Genomic DNA, 18864 nt, shown 5'->3' with positions numbered 1-18864 from the left:
ATTTACAATGGTAAAGCCATATTTTGTCTTTATTGGATGAAGAGTGCTCAGAAAGAAATGGAAGGGGTAATTTACTCTTGCTATCATATAGGTTGCTTTGTCTCGAGATAGTAAAGCTGTTATGTTCCATAGCACATTCAATCACCTTTCTCGAATGATGATGTTAAAATACATTGAGCAAAGTTTTTGTATTGAAATAAAGCAAGTGGACCACTTTGGAACATTTAGAATATCTATAAGCATAAGTGAGAGATCTTAAAAAGAAAGAGAGGGGGGGGGGGGGGGGGGATTGGAACATCTGTTATACCAGTTCCAGTAGTTAAAGAGTCATATGCTATTGCAATTTTTGTATTCCTTGGACAAGGTGTTTATGTGCTAAATTTATTTGAAAAGTCATAAGATCGCTTTTGAGTCCAAAACTCGAGTTTAACTAAGGTTTCAATTATGATATTTAATCCAATGGGGACAAGAAACTCACTTAAATGCTCCAAAGAATTAGTACCTAATGATTTCTTAAAATCTTTTAGTAAAGTTCTCAATTGATTAATCTCATGCTCGTCGAATCTCAATTATTACTACGGAAATTTTTCTTTCCCTTCCAGACGAGTTGCAATTATAGCAATAACCAAGGTTACAGTTAAGGTCAGCACCTGGAGTAATGTAGTCATTTAGAGAAATTGTAATTGCTAAAAAGAGCTACTTAGAGAGGATGGCCTAAACAATGATGGATACAGTAGAGGGGACACCTACAACAACGAAAGTTGAAATAATGGAAGATATCGCAGTGTCAAATATCGTCCCAGCCATCCCAGCTGTGGGATCAGTGGGAGACTCACCTGGATCACGCCAATATCATTCCATATTTAGATGGCTGATTTAGGAAAGATTATATTAGTACAAAGATGCATTATTCTGTAATAATTTTTTTCTTATTAAGATATCTTGTATAGATCTATAAATAGGGAGAGCTTTATGCGATAAAATCAAGCATTTTCCCTCTCCAATTCTTTGAAATTAATATGATATCATAGCCTTCATTGTCATTGTCTGAATTCTAAGTTTTTGTTCTATTGTCGTGCCTTCATTTCCAGCCTTCTCTTGAGAAACGAGAGGGAGAGGGATTCGGCTTGTTTCCGTCTTTGGCGTCCATCCAGCTAAGATAAAGAACAAGAGGGAGCCGGGGGAGAAACCAAGCATCCATATCCCTTCGAGCATCTGGCCGAGCGAGAGAGTAAGGAGGATCAAGCGGCTCCATGTGTGCATGAAGCCAAGCGAGCGGAGTAGTTTGTGTGGCTTAGGAATCGATCGAGCAAGGGACCTGCAACTCCCGCGTGTTAGTCGAGTTGAACCGAGCGGCCCTTTACTCTCACGTGCATACCAGAAAAGCGGCTCGAGACTGAGTTTGGATTTTGAACCCATTTGTATAATTGGGTCGGGTTCGGGACAAATCAATAAAGGACGTGTCAATTTTGAGTTGCACTCGAGCCCGTCTCGAAAACCCATTTTGACACCCTTGCTGCACTGCAGCTTATTGACTTGATTGATATAGCTTTCATCACTACTCTTTGACGTCGCAATGTATGAAGCTAATTCCTTCCAAAGCTTTGACCAAATGAAAGACTTTATGATGCAAAAAGGAAGAGAAGACCTCCAAAAATATGTAACCTTCTTATCACTTAAATGGAAAAAATTACATGAAGTGGTCTCAATTTGTGAAGACCTACTTGAAAGGAAATATGAATCACCTCCTTGCGGTAGGGCCAAAAGAAAGAGATCCTAATTTTTGGGCATGGGATTAAAATGACTCCATGATTATGTCATGATTGTGGAATTCTATGACTCCAAAAAATAGTGATACTTTTATGTTCCTATCTATAGCAAAGGACATATGGGATGCCGCCAAGCAAACCTTCTCAAAAGCTCAGGATGCTGCTCAAGTCTTCGAAATTAAGGTCAAGGTGGGAAGCACGAAACAAGGAAGCAAGACATTGACTGAATATGCCACTCTCCTTCAAGGCTTGTGGCAAGAACTTGATCACTACAAATATATAGAGAAGGTGTCCAGAAGATGAAGTTATTTTGGAAGGCTTTATTGAGAAAAAATAGAGTGTATGACTTTCTTGCAGGATTAAATGTGGAGTTTAACTAGGTTAGAGTTCATATCCTTGGCAAGGAGGAGATACCTTCACTAAATGAGACAATCAAAGAGGGTAATACTGGAACTAAAGGCTGTTGAAGATTTAGCAATGGTGACAACCAAAGAGGCACTATGAAAGGAAAGAGGCAAGGATTCCTCATAACCTAAAGATAAAGATTCCCTTTGGTGCAGCAAGGAGGAATAACAAGAACATGGATGAAGTGGGTGATACGATTATAAGTTGCGGGCAAAGGAGGAAAAGTCAACACCAATGTTTAAAATTGCGTATTCGGGTATTGAGGCGTTTTTCATTCGTGAGGCGAGGCGTAAGCCTCAAGGCGTTTTGAGGCGTAAGCACTGTCATCAATAAGGGGTTCTTCATTTGAATCATTATTATGGTGAACTGCTCTCTCCCCTTCCTCCTCTCCTATAGAGTCCAATGTCGGACATTTACTTCAAGATTTATGTAAGTTTTAATATATATAGCGTGAGGCGTAAGCCTCATGCCAGTGAGACGAGGCTGGCCTCAATGCGGGCCTCAACCAAGTTGAGGCGCAAGCCTCATAAAAAAACTCGAGGCGTAAGCATTGAGGCGTTTTTTATTGGAATTGAAGGCGGGCCTCAAGGCGAGCCTCATATTGTGGAAGGGCTTTAAAATGATAAATTAAAAAAAAATAATGATGACTAAAAACTTCAAAAATATATTTTATTAAATCAAGAAATTAAACCAAATTAAATTGGCTTTGAAAGACAATAATTGATCCAATTCAACTCCTTTGTGGCATCACTCCTTTTGATTGGCCTACACAAATTGGATTTTTATGGGCTAAATTAGCTCATAGTACATCACCTATACAATCACTGACACCACAAAATGTGAAAATATTAAATTGAAATAAAATGGACCATTAGGCTTGACTTCAAATCACTATAAAAGAATACAATAAGAAGAACACGCTTACACTTCTTTTAGTGGTTAAAAGCTTGGAGCTCTGCATGATTTCCTTATCATAGAAAAATCTCATTTTGTCAAATGTTGTGCTAGGGTGAAGGCATTTAATCTCCTTTACTGAAGCGCATAAGTTGTCAAATGATGTTGGTCCCACGTCTTAACATGATATCGTTAGAATCCACTATCATAACGCTTGTCTCATTGAAAATATGATCAGAAAAGGATCATATTGTTGGGGAGTTTGGGGGTGAACTAGAATAAAAGTTGACTTTACCACGAATGTGAATGCAAGAAAAGGAGAGAGAGGCTAGTTCATGTCATCAAATTGTGACTCACAATGTAAACTAAAATCAAGCAAATTTAACACTAGAATAAATGCCTAAGAGATCCAAAGAAGGCAAGCTCTATAGTAGCTCGCTGCAGTACGCAGTTAGAATACATCCTTCTTTCAGTCAATTACTAGAGAGCTCCCTTAAAATAGGCAAACCATCAGCATACAACTCTCATGGCATTATTGACATCTATGCAAATTTATAAAAAAATTATAGGTTTTGGAGATAACAAGAAGCTTCTATTGTCAACAAGCAGATCATGGGTATGTTGTGCCAAACATTCAACAAACTCACTAGGCTCAAATGAAGATGGAGATTTATGGGCTGCGTAAACTGATAGAGATTATCAACTTTAAATGAACACATGCAGGTGGGCTTACTAAAAAAACTGCTGTGTGTGAGTTAATCTCAGACGAAACATCCTCATAAACTTAACCAAATTAGAATATCTATGATATTTATTGAATCAGATAAGAGTCATTAAAGTTTATTATTAAGATAATGAGAATAAAGATTTATGCATGCGATCCTGCATAACCAATAATTTCCATATGACAACCAAATAGCAGAGTCAATTTTAGATTTAAAAACACAGCCCCGAAATCCATCTTGCTGGAAGAATGGATAGTAAAAATTACAAATAAAACAACAAAAGGAAGATTGATGCGGACATCGGTACGAAGATTTGGCGCATCTATTACAAGAGGCGTCGCAAATCGACGGCTATAATTTAAATCTCCAATTATGAGTTATTTTTCTGAATTTTAGCTCTTATTTTATGTATTTCCTGTTTTACCCCTAGGTTGGTTTATGTGAGTGTAGTGGCCCAAGGGACAATTATGTATTTTGAGTTTTCTTATGTTGTAGCCTATATATATGGCCTTAAGCTATTGTAATGAGGATGGATGATTGATAAAAAAAAATTGTGTTCCACACTTGTGTTCTTGGGAGAGGACGATAGTGAGATTCCTATGGGAAGGAATCGGAGTTGTCACCAGCCGCAGGATGAGTTCGGGCTCGTGACTTGAAGTCCCTTGGAGAAGGGCAAAGCATCACCCGTCAGTCTTCGGAAGAGTCCAAGGCTCGCGGTTTTTATCGTCTTTCTTTTGTTTTTGTTTTGTTCACTTTTTTGTTCCTAGCCATCGTCTTTTTCTTCCTCCTCCCCACTCAACCACTCGGCTAAACCTCCATACCAAACTCCACAAAATTTCCTCATAGCCGCTAGCCGCCGGCCACCTTCCCCCTTTAGCTCCTCCACCGCCGGTCACCCTTGTTTGTCTCCATGAATGAGGAGTCAATGTCATCTTAAAGCTTACCTAAAGAGTTTAAATAATTTAGGAAATTATTTTCATCGTATGAAATTTAAATTTTGAACTTCAAATAGTTTCCTAAATTAAAAAACTATTTTAGGAAAGTATTGAATCTCATTCATGATGTAATTCAAATTTAATTTGAGTGACTTAATTTTGGGCAGTTTTCAAAATTTCAAATTTAACTAATTTGAAATTTGAATTATTTCCTAATTCATCATTCTATTTTTGGAAAGTTACTAAATGAATTTTATTTGAATTTCAAATTCAAATAGGGTTTAATTATTTCTTTCCTAAACTCCACACCCCAATTAAGTAATCACAATTAAAGCATTAAAACTCCTATTCCCCCCTTGCATGCCGCCGACCCACCTCACCTCCACCTTGGCGTAATTAACCTTTATTCCTTTTGGAAATATTTCAAAATCTGAGAACTGTGTTTGACCGAAAATTCCAACCAGGAATTTCCAATTAATTGTTTCCTAAACTCTAAGTCCCTCCTTTGGAAACAATTTCAATTGCTGTAAATCCTCTTGCTTGGCCGAATTTTCCTCAAGCCCCACCTCTTGATTATTTCTTAAAACCTCCTTCTGAGTTAGGAAATAAATCTTTGGTTTTCCTCTCTCTCATGTACCCGCCACTCTCCCTTTTGGAATTTCTGTTAGAAATCCCTCCTTTGTGCTTGATTTCCCTGTGAGAAAACTTAGGGAATTTTGACCTGCTGCTGGCCGAATTTTCCAAAGCTTCTCTCATTCATCCTTTTCCACTAAACCCTCTCCAAACTCCACCCAACACAGCAGGCCGAAATTTCCCTAGGTTCCCATTTTGGTTTTCTCCCCAACCTCTCTCTTTCCCGTTGGAATACTTCAAGGGAATTAAAGCCACAAGACTTCTCCCTCTAATCCCCCTTGTTATTTTAAAATTCTGAGAACTTCCTTCAGATATTGGAAATAAAATCTGGAACTGCTCTCAGATTTTGGAGAAGTGACCCTTTCTAGAAAATCCTTCCTACCCGTTCTACATCAAAGATCTTTTGTCCCTACGATTCAAAAAAATAATTATTAATATTTTTATAGCAGCAGCAAGCCAACTCAATACAAACCCCTGATACAAAACATTAACGCAGTTCCTGCCCTCTTTTATACAATTTAAAGCTAGATAAGGCAAATGCAAATGATAAAGTGGAACTATGAACTTCATAGAACAAAGTATGCAAACGTATATAATAGACCTATCGCAGCAATCACTGTAGACAATACAACTATCTTAGAATGATATGCCTTAGAGCTCAAGGTAAGATACAATAGAATGAGTAGATATTTAAGCAAAATAACAACTCTACAAGTTAAGCTGGGGATAATAAGAACAGTTAAACATGAAAATAATTCAACTTACTTCAGGAATTTCTTCTGATACACGAATGAGAAACTTTTCAAAACTTCCCAGAACATATCAATCACCGGATGATTCTGCAAATAAAAATCAGATTATTTGCTGATATGTGCGTGCATGACTTGGATGAAGAAAAGTAGGTAGTGATACTGTATATATGAAGATGAAATCCGATGAAAAAAAAATAATGCATTAAATATTTCCAGGAATATTTTACAAGGCAAGAATCCAGATCAAATTGAGCATCTCCATTTTCGCCAAGAATGCTTTTTTCTAGTTGATCTCATTGGAATGACTATGAACAAAGTAATCTTATTGCAACAACTTTGGCCGGCCATGCAAGATAAAAAATAAAACCAGTATGTTTAACGTACAGACTAAATGAGGTGAACATGAAAATGCAATTGAATTTGTTAAAATCCTTGAAGATCGGGTATGAGGTGAATGTTAGACAAATGGCTACAGATATAAATCAATTTAAAGAATTTTTTTTTCAATGATGACATGGACGTTTAAAATAGAGAGCAAATATTTTGAAATTACATGCAAATAAAAAAAAAAGAAGAGAAAAGCACCAAAATGGTCCCTCAACTCTTTGTGAGGGATCAAAATGGCCCCTAACTTTTTTGAGCAACTCCTTAAAAAGGGGCCTTTTGGGTCATAACATTAAATTTTGAGGTTAATGGTGTTAAATCAAGGGGTAATTTGATCATTTTTAATTAAATTATTTATTAAATATAACTTTCAACTAATAGTATTTTTTTAAATTATTAAATATTTCTTTAATAAAAAATTATTAATAATTATAGTCTATAATGATCCTAAATTAAAACTATAATTATTAATAATTTTTTAAATTAAAACTAGAATTATTAATATTTTTTTATTAAAAAAATTAATTTTTTTTAAGTACTATTGCTTGAAAATTACATTTAATAAATAATTTAATTAAAAAATAACTAAAATACCTCTTGATTTAATATTATTAACCTCAAAATTTGATGTTAGAACAAAAAATATCCTTTTTAAAAGAGTTGAGGGACCAAATTGATCTTTCAAAGAGTTGGGGACCATTTTGGTCCCTCACAAAGAGTTGAGGGACCATTTTGATCATTTTCTCTAAAAAAAGCATTAGCATAATGACTTGGAAATCAATGCTGGCTGGTTGTTAGCTAATTAATTTCTAACCATCAGTTTGATTCAGAGCTTATGAATTTATGCAACTGTAACACTTTCTTTGTTCTAAGTGTAAAATCTATCAGTAAGCAAAACCATGAATGCATAAAGGATTTATGCAATTAACTGCCATGAAGCTAAGTAGAAAAGACAAGACACCTGAAACATACACAAGGTGATGGCTGGGTGTGGCGGCTAATGAAAAGAGAGGTTGTGTTTGGTTAGGGAGAGAAAAGGGATGGGAAGAGATGGATCAGAGAGGAGCGATGATGAGGATTTGGTGATGCGGAGCTGTGACCAAGCTTCATTGACTTTCCGCCTTTCTGATCAGTTAACTCCTAGGGTTTCCTCTTTTAGCGTCAATCCCTCCTGTAACTTTTATTATTCAAGACAAGTGTCCACTCCAATGACTTTCATCAATTATGTCGACCAAGTTTTAGCAGTTTTTATTACTTGCGACAACTTTGAGTAATTCATTTTAGGATATCTTGCACCGGCAAATTCTATATTTAGAGGCATTTATTTGTAAGGAGATGAGAGAAATGTAGCTTTTGTTCTGCTTCCGGTGCCATAAGAATCATAAACCTTCACAGAATCTGGGTCATGTAAGATGAGGTGCTAACCCATTAGGAGGATCCAAAATCATTACTCTTGCAAGAAAATGCGGGGTGACAATGGCATCCTTGGGCTTAGGATAGAAAGGAAAGGCACCAGGCCGTGATTTCATGATAAAATCTAGAGGTGATTCCAAATTTTATGTGCAACCTAATCTAAAGCAGGAGGAAGTACAACCACCATATTTTTGAAAATATATTTTGATCATTTGTATCCTCCCCTTTCTTCCTAAATGTAAGAATCAATGAACATAGTTTTTTCAATTCTAAGCGAGCCTTGAAACATTAAGAGTAGCTGTGTCTAAAAAACTTTCACCAGTGAGTATAGATGAATGTCATGAAAATTACAAAATTATTTATTTGGATCACCTAGCTTGTAGCCCTAGTGCAAGTGAATATAGATGAGTGTCAATAGATTTTTTTTTTTTTTAATTCCTACCCTTCTAGTATAAAAAATATAAAATCTCTTATCCACCAGAGAGTCAAAAATCTGAATGCTCTAATCCAAATCAAATAGTTGATATATTATTATGGTTGTGTTCATAAATATGATAGAGTTGAGGTGTTTCAAGAACTTAAGCATTGTTTTCAGTGATAATCAACATATGATGACGTGACTACACCAATGGGGTAGGAACATCAGCCACTATCTCCATAAGAGAGTTAGAAACCGAGTGACAGACCTGAACTAATGAGATAGGATTTTCCTTAACTGGATAGTAGGTTGACATGAGCTTCTAGTGGAAGGTCATGTGCTTGATATTTAAAATTCCTCAGCTCAAGATAAGCCTTGAAATAGCTGAGAATTTTGATGTGATATAAACAAGAATTGCACGGAAATATTTAAAAGGATTACAAAGCTTGCAACTTAAGAAGAAGGTTTCGTAGGATTAGATTAGAGAACTTTCAATCGTCATTCTTATTGTAGTAAGCAGTTACAATTCAAAAGTTTAAGGCAAGTTAAGATAGCTCCGAAATTATCACAGAAAAAACAAACATGTTGTAATACAATCCCACGGTTAATATTTAGAAAGTTCACTAGGAGTTACCATGCTCACTCACACTCAAAGTATGGCTTAGCGGAGAAGGGTCTTCAGCACACCCAACGATGCCACGAGGACGGTCACAACGCCAATGGTCTTTATCCACGGAAAGGTCGGCGGTGGTGGAGAGGTAGCCGCGGACGGGGCAGGTGTATATCTCCCAACGAGAAGCCAAGGCGTCTTAGGCTTTTGAAGATCGATCGTATGTGCCAAGCAAAAGAGGATGCGCTTGATGTACCTTTCCTCCGTCTCGTCGTATTCCCAATCGGGTTCGTAGAAAGGAGAGAGAAGAAAGTCAATCTCCCCACGTTCGTTGTAAGCAAACCCGTGATCAACCTCGGGATCGGCCATTCGACATTGAAGGGATGGTGAGAGGACATCGTCTTCTTCTTTTGGCTTCAAAACTTCCAAGGGAGGGAGCAAGGAGAGGGGCGGCCAAAGTGAAGAGAGAGGGGGCGGGCGGTTTGGGTGAGATGGTTTAGGTTAGATGGGGGAGGAAGAGATTTACTCCAAATATGAAATTAATTTCAGATTTTGAGTAATTTTGAAGGGAATCAATTTGAAATTGATCTCAAATTTCAAATAGAATATAGGGGAATTAATGGCATTTAGTGGGACCCATCAAGAAGGGGGGGCCGGCGGGTTCTAGAGAGAGGGGAGGGGAGTTATTTCCAATCCTGAAATTAATTTCAAGATTTGAATGAAAATGGGGGAAAATTAATTTGAAATTTGATTTCAAATTAAGGGGTCATTAATGCCTTGATTGGAGAATTGATGGGAGGGGGCCATGCATGAGGCCGGCGGCAAGTAGAGAGGGGGGAGAGGGATTATGAGAATTTATTTTCTTTCCAATCAAGAATGGACAACGAGGCGGGGAACTAAAGACTCCGCCAAATTTGAATTTCAAATAGATTTGAAATTAAAAACTTTCCTTATTTAGATTTTGCAAATAAGGAAAGTTTTTGAATTTTGAAATTTGAATTTCAAAACTCACAAATTCCCTCTTGAATGCTTGATCCAAATTTGGAAATCATTATGAGGATTGAAATCATCATAACGATCGGCGACAGAGCAGGTGGCCGGCGGTAAAAGGGAAAGAGTTGCCGCCGGGTTGATGTGGGCTTGGGTGGCGGTGGGATTTGGAAGGGGAAGAGGGTGTTGGTGGAGAGGGGAGGGAGGATGAGGGAAAACACAAATAAGATAAAAATAAAATTAACCACGAGCCGCGGACTCTTCCAACAATTGGTGGGCCTTGCAATTGCTCGCCTTGAGCTCTCTCTCTCCCTTCTCTAGTGCACACACAAGAAGAAGAAGATAAACATAAAATTTTCATTCAAATATTCATTATTCAATACATAAGAGAATGACCATATATATAAGCCTCACAATGACAAATAAAACAAAAGACTAGAATGCCCCTTGGGCTATAATAGTGACCAACTACCCATAAGAGAAAAAACGGAAAACTGAGAAAAATAAAATAACTAATACATAAGAAGCATCAAAAGTAAAGACTCTCCATCATGGCCATCGATCTCCTGTGTCGCCTCTGATAGACACGTCGAAACCTCGTATCGATGACCCCATCAAATTTATTCCCAAATAAATGACAAGAGGAGCAGTATGATAAGAATTTTTCAAATTCAACCCTTTCACAATACCTAGACGATGGGAACCCAATCTACACATCTTTATGAAAATGGAATTTAACATTTGATTCTATCAAAACTCTACCCACAAATAGCTTAGAAAGATAGGGCAATTATAGCATCCACATGTAAAGGTTTTCCAAAAATATAAGCCAAGGAGAATAAGGTAGACTGCAAGTAATACAAACGAAGTCATGGAAATAAGATCCAAATAAGAGTGACAGAGTTCTATAGAGTGATAAAAATGAGGGGACTATTTTAGCATGCACAATGTGAATAGTGATATAGTATGAGCATCATGAGAAAAGTCTAGTGTGTTTCTAAAGAAAATCTTATGACGATATGCTAAGGGTCCTATGCAAGGGTGAAGGCACACTTAAAATTATTGATCATGAAATTAAAATATGCCCCAAACTTAATCACAACTACGTAAAATACAGAGACTAAAAAATGAAATTGAGTTTAGGTTCACAAACAGTCTTCATAAAGATACTCCATTACGGAGCGCTCATGTATCACGGCATTCTACTTCTTCGGTTTGAATTGAGGATTAAATTTCAATATAGGCTCATTTAGGAAAGAATGGTATGATTCTAAGAAAAAAATGTATTACATACACTCAATTGAAAAAGAAATTTAAATGCAAGTTTTGGTGAAATCGCAGGAATGTTTTTTCAAATGGTCTTCCATGTAATCTTGCAAGAAATTCTCAATATAACAATGCATTTGTTTTTCCATGTAAAAATAACCTTTCAGGTTATGCGCCACAAGAATATAATGATATTCTATCAAAATTATTACAAAAGAAGATATCCAATATTTTGAAAAACTACTTAACCTACAAAAGAAACAGGAAAAGAAAAGTGAGTGAGATTGATATGTGATGGATGGATTGATTCTCAAAGAAAACTTTTGATTAGTTTTACAGCTATATCAAAAAATTATTCTACAATTATTAGAGATATAAAGATGGATTCTTTATTCCTAACTTTATTAAAGAATTGATAATTGAGGGTGACCCTTCACCTTTTATTCAAGTAATTACTTATAATGGTCTAGTTATAGGGTAGCAGATTTGCTTGATGAACAGATACATCCGCATGTTATTTTGGACATCTTTTATTGTGCATAGGCTTATCCTTGTTTTAAAAAATATTTGTTATGCCAAAAATTCTGATGCTAATGTGATCAGTTATATTAAATCTCTACAGTTGTTAAAGATGCTGTCATGATAATAATATTTAATATGAATCATTCTATGAGACTTTATATTTTCAATGATTTTCAAACATTGAAAATGCTTGCTATGATTAAAGTTCATTTGCTTCAATAATAGTGATACAAAGAAAATTTAAAATAATAAAAAATGCACTTTTAACAATGATGATTAGTGAGAAATAGTGACAATATCATGAAAATGATGTTGGAAAGGCAAGATTTGTGAAAAAAAAAATTGTGGATGATCTTTGGTAGGATAACGTTGTTTATACTCTTTCTTTTACTCAACCTATTTGTAATACGCTTAGACTTGCCGATACAAGCCTAATTTGCATTTGATTTATGAGATTGTGATTCAATGCTACCAAAAGTGAATGAAGAAAATTATAGTAATGAAAAATGTTAAATCATGAGGATTCAAGCTTTTGGACTATTGTTTGTATTATTTTGGTGGATAGGTGGACCAAAAGTAACACCCCTCTACATTTCTTGGCTTATTCTTTAAAGCCAAGGAATATTATATTTTATATTTTGTAATATTTTCTTATTAAACAAAATATATTTATTACCTTAATTTATTTTATGTGCTTGATATTTCTTGAAGATATTTGAGTAAAGAATGACAAGAATCCTTCAGGCGTTTCTCCTAAAAAATATTTAGAAATTTCAATATTTGTCAGAAATGTTACTTTTCAAAGGAGGAGGAAAATAATGTATGTGAAACTAGCAAAATTCTTTAGATATCAAGATGAATTTGGAGACTAATTATCATTGTGTGATAGGTGAAAAATAGATCCAAAGATGTAGCAGCTAATTATTTGGTCAAGTTTATTCCTTATCTTATTGTGAGAAAAATTGGAGCACATACTCATTCATGAGATAAATTAAAAGGAACATAATCATTCCACAATATGTTTAAGATTTAATTTATATGAATACTAATCTACATCTTCTATACAGAAAGACCCCAATATATAGAAGGTGAGAATAAGATGCAGCATATTGTTGGAGATGGATTTGAGTCCTTATTGATATGATAGATTAAAGACTAAAATTTTTTTTCTGTGAAACAAAATCTGAAGAAGTGCTAATTATTTAGTGATCAAGCATTGGAGGTCAAAGATAAATGCACGACAAAGAAAACACTCCAACTATTCCTTCTAGACAATTACTGCTTACTTTTTAAATGCCACATTCTAAAAGACTATTGATGACTCATTATTTTGAAAGGTAATATTAGAATTTGATTACTTAATATTTTTCTTATTTTCTTACTCTTTCTTTACGCGCTACCGTGGTTTATGAAAAGCATGAGAATCTTTTAATCTTTTTTTTTTTTTTGCATCCAATGATTTTTTGCATACTTATAATTTTAAAATTTGATGATTCATCTTATGTCTATTTAATGAGAAAATGATCAAAATAGTCCCTCAACTCTTTGTGAGGGACCAATATGATCTCCAAATATTTTGAGGGACCAATTTGATCCCTCAACTCCTCCAAATGAGACATTTTTTATCCTGCCATTTAATGCTAGAGTTGATGGTGTTAAGTATGAGAATAATTGGATAATTTGGTCTTTTTAATTAAAATATTTCATAAATGTAATATTAAAATTTTCTTTAATAAAAAAATATAAATAATTTTAGTTTAAATAATTTCAAAAATTTTAGTTTTAATATACTTGTCTCAGTAACTCTTAGGGGCCGTTTGGAAAAAGTAGGATTTAACTTTAGAATTTTATTAATTATTTAAGTATTATTTAGTTAGTTATAAGAATAAATTATATTATTAATTATCTTATTAATAACTTAAGAATTCTACTAGCCGCTTCTTCGACTCCTTCGTTGCTGTTCGAGTTCACCCCTTCGAAAACGTTCCATTTCTGTTGGATCAGAAGTTACTACATTTTGATCGGAAGAAATGACGGGAGCTCACTCACTGTGAAGGTAGCTTTCTCCCTTTCGCACGCTTCTTCGGCCAAATTCGTTAAATCATCCAAACTACAGGATTTAGTAAATCCACAATTTAAAGCAAAAAGAGTGAAACAGAGGATTTATTTCGCCGTGAGATTTATGGGGCGCTCTAATCCCGTTTGGTAAGATTTAGCATAAATCCTGCTCAAATCATGCATAAATCCTGTTGCCAAACAACCCCTAAGCTTGAGAGAAGTGGACAAGTTAGATGAGTTGAACGGGGGAAAATCTATTGCTAAGTCCTTCAAGGCTGTGATCAACGGACGTCGGGGAAGGACTGCAGGATCAACGTTGCAAGACTGCGGGGTCGACACGATCACTACTCTGGTGATGGACTGTGGGATCGACGTTGCAAGTTTCGATCAATGTTGCGATATTTAAAAATCGACGCGACGAGCTGCGAGACATTGCGGGTTGTGGTTGCAGTGGAGGCTGCTACGCAACGGGCCGCTACTCTGCGCTATGGGATGTTGAATTTACCCTTGGGCTTGTTTGCTCGGTTGCTGGGGTCGAAGAAGGGTTTGGTTGTGCCTTGAGGATTTGCTAATACGATGCTCTGTGTTGCAGAACGATCTCTTAAAACACTTTGCTTATTTCGATAATACCCTCACACCTATCTCACTTTTTCATATAAAATTGACGGCATGACCAAACAAGTCCCATTTGGAGGAGTTGAGGGACCAAATTGGTCCCTCAGATTAATTATGGATCATTTTGGTCCCTCACAAAGAGTTGAGGGACCATTTGGTCCTATTCTCTTTATTCAATTTATATAATTTGTATACATTATTTTTAATTTAAGATACATAAATTATAATATTATGTTAAATATGGTTCCATCTCCTACATTTTTCTAAATAAGCATGTCTTGCGCTCATGTCATATCTTGTTTCATATCCACATCACATCATTGAATCATAGATTAGAAATAATAATAGTTGAGGTCCTACAAAATTTACATAATTGTATTATCCTTTTGGCAATCCATATTAGAAATGAATCAGAAACTTTAGTTCACAAGTGGAGAGTAGTGAGGAAGCAAAAGAAAAATCACTAGTGAAAAAAATCCAAAGGTTTGCAAGAAGAATATATTATTTGATCTTTATACAATTCGAGTGTAGATCATCCACTACAGTGTGTGAATCATCCTTATGAATATTTTACATTTTACTCTTTTGTTTAAAGAGAAAAGAGTTTATCAAGCTTATCAATGTTGATTCAAGTTAGGATGCAAATCGGACAAAAATACAATAGAAAGAACGTTCGACAAACTAAAATGATACCACTATATGTAGCAAACAGAATGCACTCACAAGATTTTAAGAAATATGGATCTAAACCAAATAATAACAAATAAATACATTAATAGATAAAATGAATAATTGAAATTAACTTACTTGATCGTAGCCACCTGAATAATGAGCATGAGAACGTAGATCATCCATATCAAAGTTCTCAAGGGAACCTGATATGAGAATCTGAAAAAAAAATTGCTATTAGGTGCCTATATAATATTTCTAATAAGAAAACGATTTAGGTCACAGAACAAATGTTGTAGTTAAAAGTTAAACTTTGATCTCCTCTGGAGCTACAAGAAAATCAACAACTAATGCTCACACCACCAATAAATATATGCCAAAAAGAACAAGCGAATTCAGCCAGAAAAGAAACGTTGCATAAAACCAATCACAAATTAATGGAGGTCATCAGCATTTAAAAAAGGAGAACCATTTAGATTTGAAATATTTAATTGGAACTTTTACTTCGAAAGTAATAAAAAGGCTGAATGCCTACATCGAATCCAAAATAGACCACGAAATAACTCAAAAAATCTTCTCATTAGCGAGAAATTTGTTAAGAATAGTTGCCTATGAACAAATTTAAATTGGAAGCTAGAAAACAAAACATTCAGTTTAAATGTCACTAAATTTGGTTAACATAAAATATTTGGCAGCATTCTATATAAATACTAGTCAATTCAATTTTGAAATGAACTTAATGCAATGGTAACTAATCTACAAGTCTTTCCCTACGCCTACTAAGAGGGATTTTTAAATTTTCTTTAAGGAATTTATCCAAACACAGTGATGGAATTTCGAAAACTTTTATGGAACAGAATTATGAATTCCATTTGCATTCAATCCTATTGAGTGCTAAACAGTGCTAAACAGTGCTAACATTAAGTTCCGTATGTCTATTTTCTTAACTTCTAATTCTATTCCCTCCGACCTGCCTCTCCTTTTACTATTTTGTTCGCTTCAATTCGATCTCAACTTATAAGTGCATCTTCTTTTTTTTCATTGCATATATACTATATAATCAAATCACCAAAATTTAATTTCTCTAACCTTTTATCTTCAATGAGATGCCATATTTTTTTACAATTTGAGCATGTATTAAAACAATTCACCTATACGTTGAATATTCATTGTCTTCTACATCAATGTAACATTCTATCAAGTTTTCTCTCACCATCTTTCTATTATCCCACCATAACAGAACTACTTGTCAGGTTCACGTTATTAGGAATAAACAACAAAAGTTTTAGTCTAGTACAAGCAAACAAAAGTTGTTGAAGGCTACAAATACCTGGATTTCATGCTCGCTGAACATTTCAATCCATTCTTTCTCTATAAGTTGCTGAAATCCACGCAAAAAATGTGAACTTTGATGCCGAATCTACAAATAAAAGAAAGCTAAAGTTATAGCATATCTGAAAATAAGTTGACCTAGTAAAATAATTAGAATTTCATTTAAATAGACCTGATAATTTAACCGATGATTAGCTATGAGATGAATGTATGTGATAACATTTTCCTTTGTAACGTGAATATCTTTTCCTCCAAGGAGTAACTCTTCTTCTTTTTGTTCCCCATATTCGTTATTTATAATAACAAAATAAAGTTCCAACTCTGAAACATCGCCTTGATAATGCTGCAAATATAACAATTTTGAAAGCATGAATATAAATGACATCATATAAGCACAATGAAATTATGATGCACATGAACAGACAATTTAATCCGCAATAACAAATTATAGAGGATTCACTAAGCCACTGCATATGTATCCATATTGATAGTGCATACACATTATCCCTAAGATTATTTGGTTCATTTCACAGTGGAATAAATCTTGATATAAACTCCGACACTTTTAAGTATATAACTAAAGTAGACGACTATTACACATAGAAAACAACATCTTAAACTACTGCACATGCCAACATCGCTAATATCATTCTATGATGAGTATCCTTGCATGCATTGACGTTATAAGTACATCAACATGCATAAACATTAACCAATGACCATTTGCTGAAACGAACAACTTTAAATCTCCATCTTACTTGCTATGAAGAAAGGCATAAGATAATTTACTTACCAACTAATACAATTTTTCAATCCCTTTATTTATTCTCCATGTTTCATCATTTCATTTTGTCTCCCTCTACTATTTTTATCCAAGACATCCAGAACTAGTCAATCTTAACTGGGAAACAAAATGGATATTGAAATGAGGACTCAAGCTGAGGACATCAAATTTTGACATGTGTACCGTCGTCGAAGACGTAGATCAACGGCTACGATCCAAAGCCTTTACTTTTGATATATATTGTATTTTATTTATTCTTGCATTTCCTATTTTTTTTTTCTAGTTTACCCCTGTGGGTATTGAGTCGCTATTATAGCCCTGAGGGCATTTGTGTCTTTTTGGTCTTGTTTCATTTTAGCCTATTTATAGGAGGCCTCTTGCATTGTAATGGATGATGATGAAATGAAATTTTATGTTCTTTGTTTGATCTCTAAGTGAGTTCATGAGAGGAGAAGCGCAAGGAAGGTGACAGCAAGACCCATCAATCGTTGGTAGATTCCAAGGTTCGCGGCCCGATCTCTTTTCTTTCCCAACCTTCAATTCTTCCCCAATCAACAACCCGCCGAACTCCCTAACCAAAGCACCCCTTTTTTTTCTCCCCAAAACCGAGCCCCTTCCCCCATCTCGTCGGCCTCCTTGGCCACCCCACCCGCTGGCTCCCCTCCTCCACCCTCCCTTCCTTATTTCAACCGCCGGCCCCCCTTCCCACTTGATTTCAAATTTGAAATTCAAAGAGAGCTCCAAAGTTTCCAAATTTGACAAAAGCCAAATTATGAAAGTTTCCAATGACATTCAATTTAATTTTAAATTAAATTGGATTTGAATTCCTCATCCATAATTTGTCGAGACGGATTAGGAAACCCATAACTCACTCCCCAATCCCCTCCCTCCTCTCTTAATGCCGCCGGCCTATAGAGGGGGATCCAAATTTCGGTTTCCCTCTTAATTCCCCATCCCCACTTGGACTTTGAAATACAAACCCAAATATTTTCCCTCCGAATTCACTTAATCTGAAATTAATTTCAGATTTCTCTTAATTTCTTCAAACCCTAACCTAGACCTAGCCGCCCCCTCCCCTCTCCACCTCCTCCCATCCGAGATCTCCCTTAACCCCCTCCTCCTCTTGGCTAATTCTCCTAGGTGTCGGCTCCTCCACCATACACCACCACGACGCCAGATCCTCCATGATCATGCATGGACAATCCGGAGCTTGATCACGGATTTGTGTTCAACTCTCAAGAGGAGATCGACGTCATCCAATCACCGTTCTTCAACGTCCGATTTGGATTCGACCACACCGTTGAAGAATACCTCGATCGTATTTTTTTCCACCTAGCGGACGTCATCAACGAGCAACGACCTACGGGAGAGTGGACAATCACCGGACGCCCACCTGCAGCCAACTCCGACTCCTTCCCTGGCGACTAGTCCCCTTGGCATCAGGTGTCTATCCCTAAGTTTGTGTGCAATCATCTTCCGCTAAGCCGAGCAATATCAAGAGTGTAAGTGAATGATCCGAAGGTGAATGATCTAAATTTTAAACGGTGGATTTTGTTAATGTGCCATTTGCTCACTTATTTATTTGTTAATGTAATTTTGCAAGTCTCATATTGCTCTAGATTGCAATCAATTGTCGTTCCTTAGCTTTCTGTAAAATTTTCTATAGATGTATCTTGAAACCATATTCGTT

The 18864-nt window shown here is 35.6% G+C and overlaps 1 protein-coding gene across 3 annotated transcripts in view; it reads right to left on the bottom strand.

Moving 5' to 3' along the window:
- Positions 1-6126: 6126 nt before the first annotated feature.
- LOC110106235 (E3 ubiquitin-protein ligase UPL6) overlaps positions 6127-18864 on the bottom strand; it is a gene marked incomplete at its 3' end in the record, with an annotated part of 50274 nt that continues 37536 nt past the window's right edge. For all 3 annotated transcript variants that reach the window (XM_020836043.2, XM_020836044.2, XM_028694253.1), the window contains 4 exon segments: positions 6127-6200; positions 15197-15277; positions 16389-16478; positions 16563-16733. In XM_020836043.2, the coding sequence (XP_020691702.1) occupies positions 6127-6200; positions 15197-15277; positions 16389-16478; positions 16563-16733 (416 nt within the window).

The sequence above is a fragment of the Dendrobium catenatum genome, unplaced genomic scaffold (assembly GCF_001605985.2).
Source record: "Dendrobium catenatum unplaced genomic scaffold, ASM160598v2 fragScaff_scaffold_51, whole genome shotgun sequence".
NCBI lineage: Eukaryota > Viridiplantae > Streptophyta > Magnoliopsida > Asparagales > Orchidaceae > Dendrobium > Dendrobium catenatum.
The sequence above is the reverse complement of the archived record's forward strand: the minus strand, read 5'-3'. Positions and strand labels throughout refer to the sequence as shown.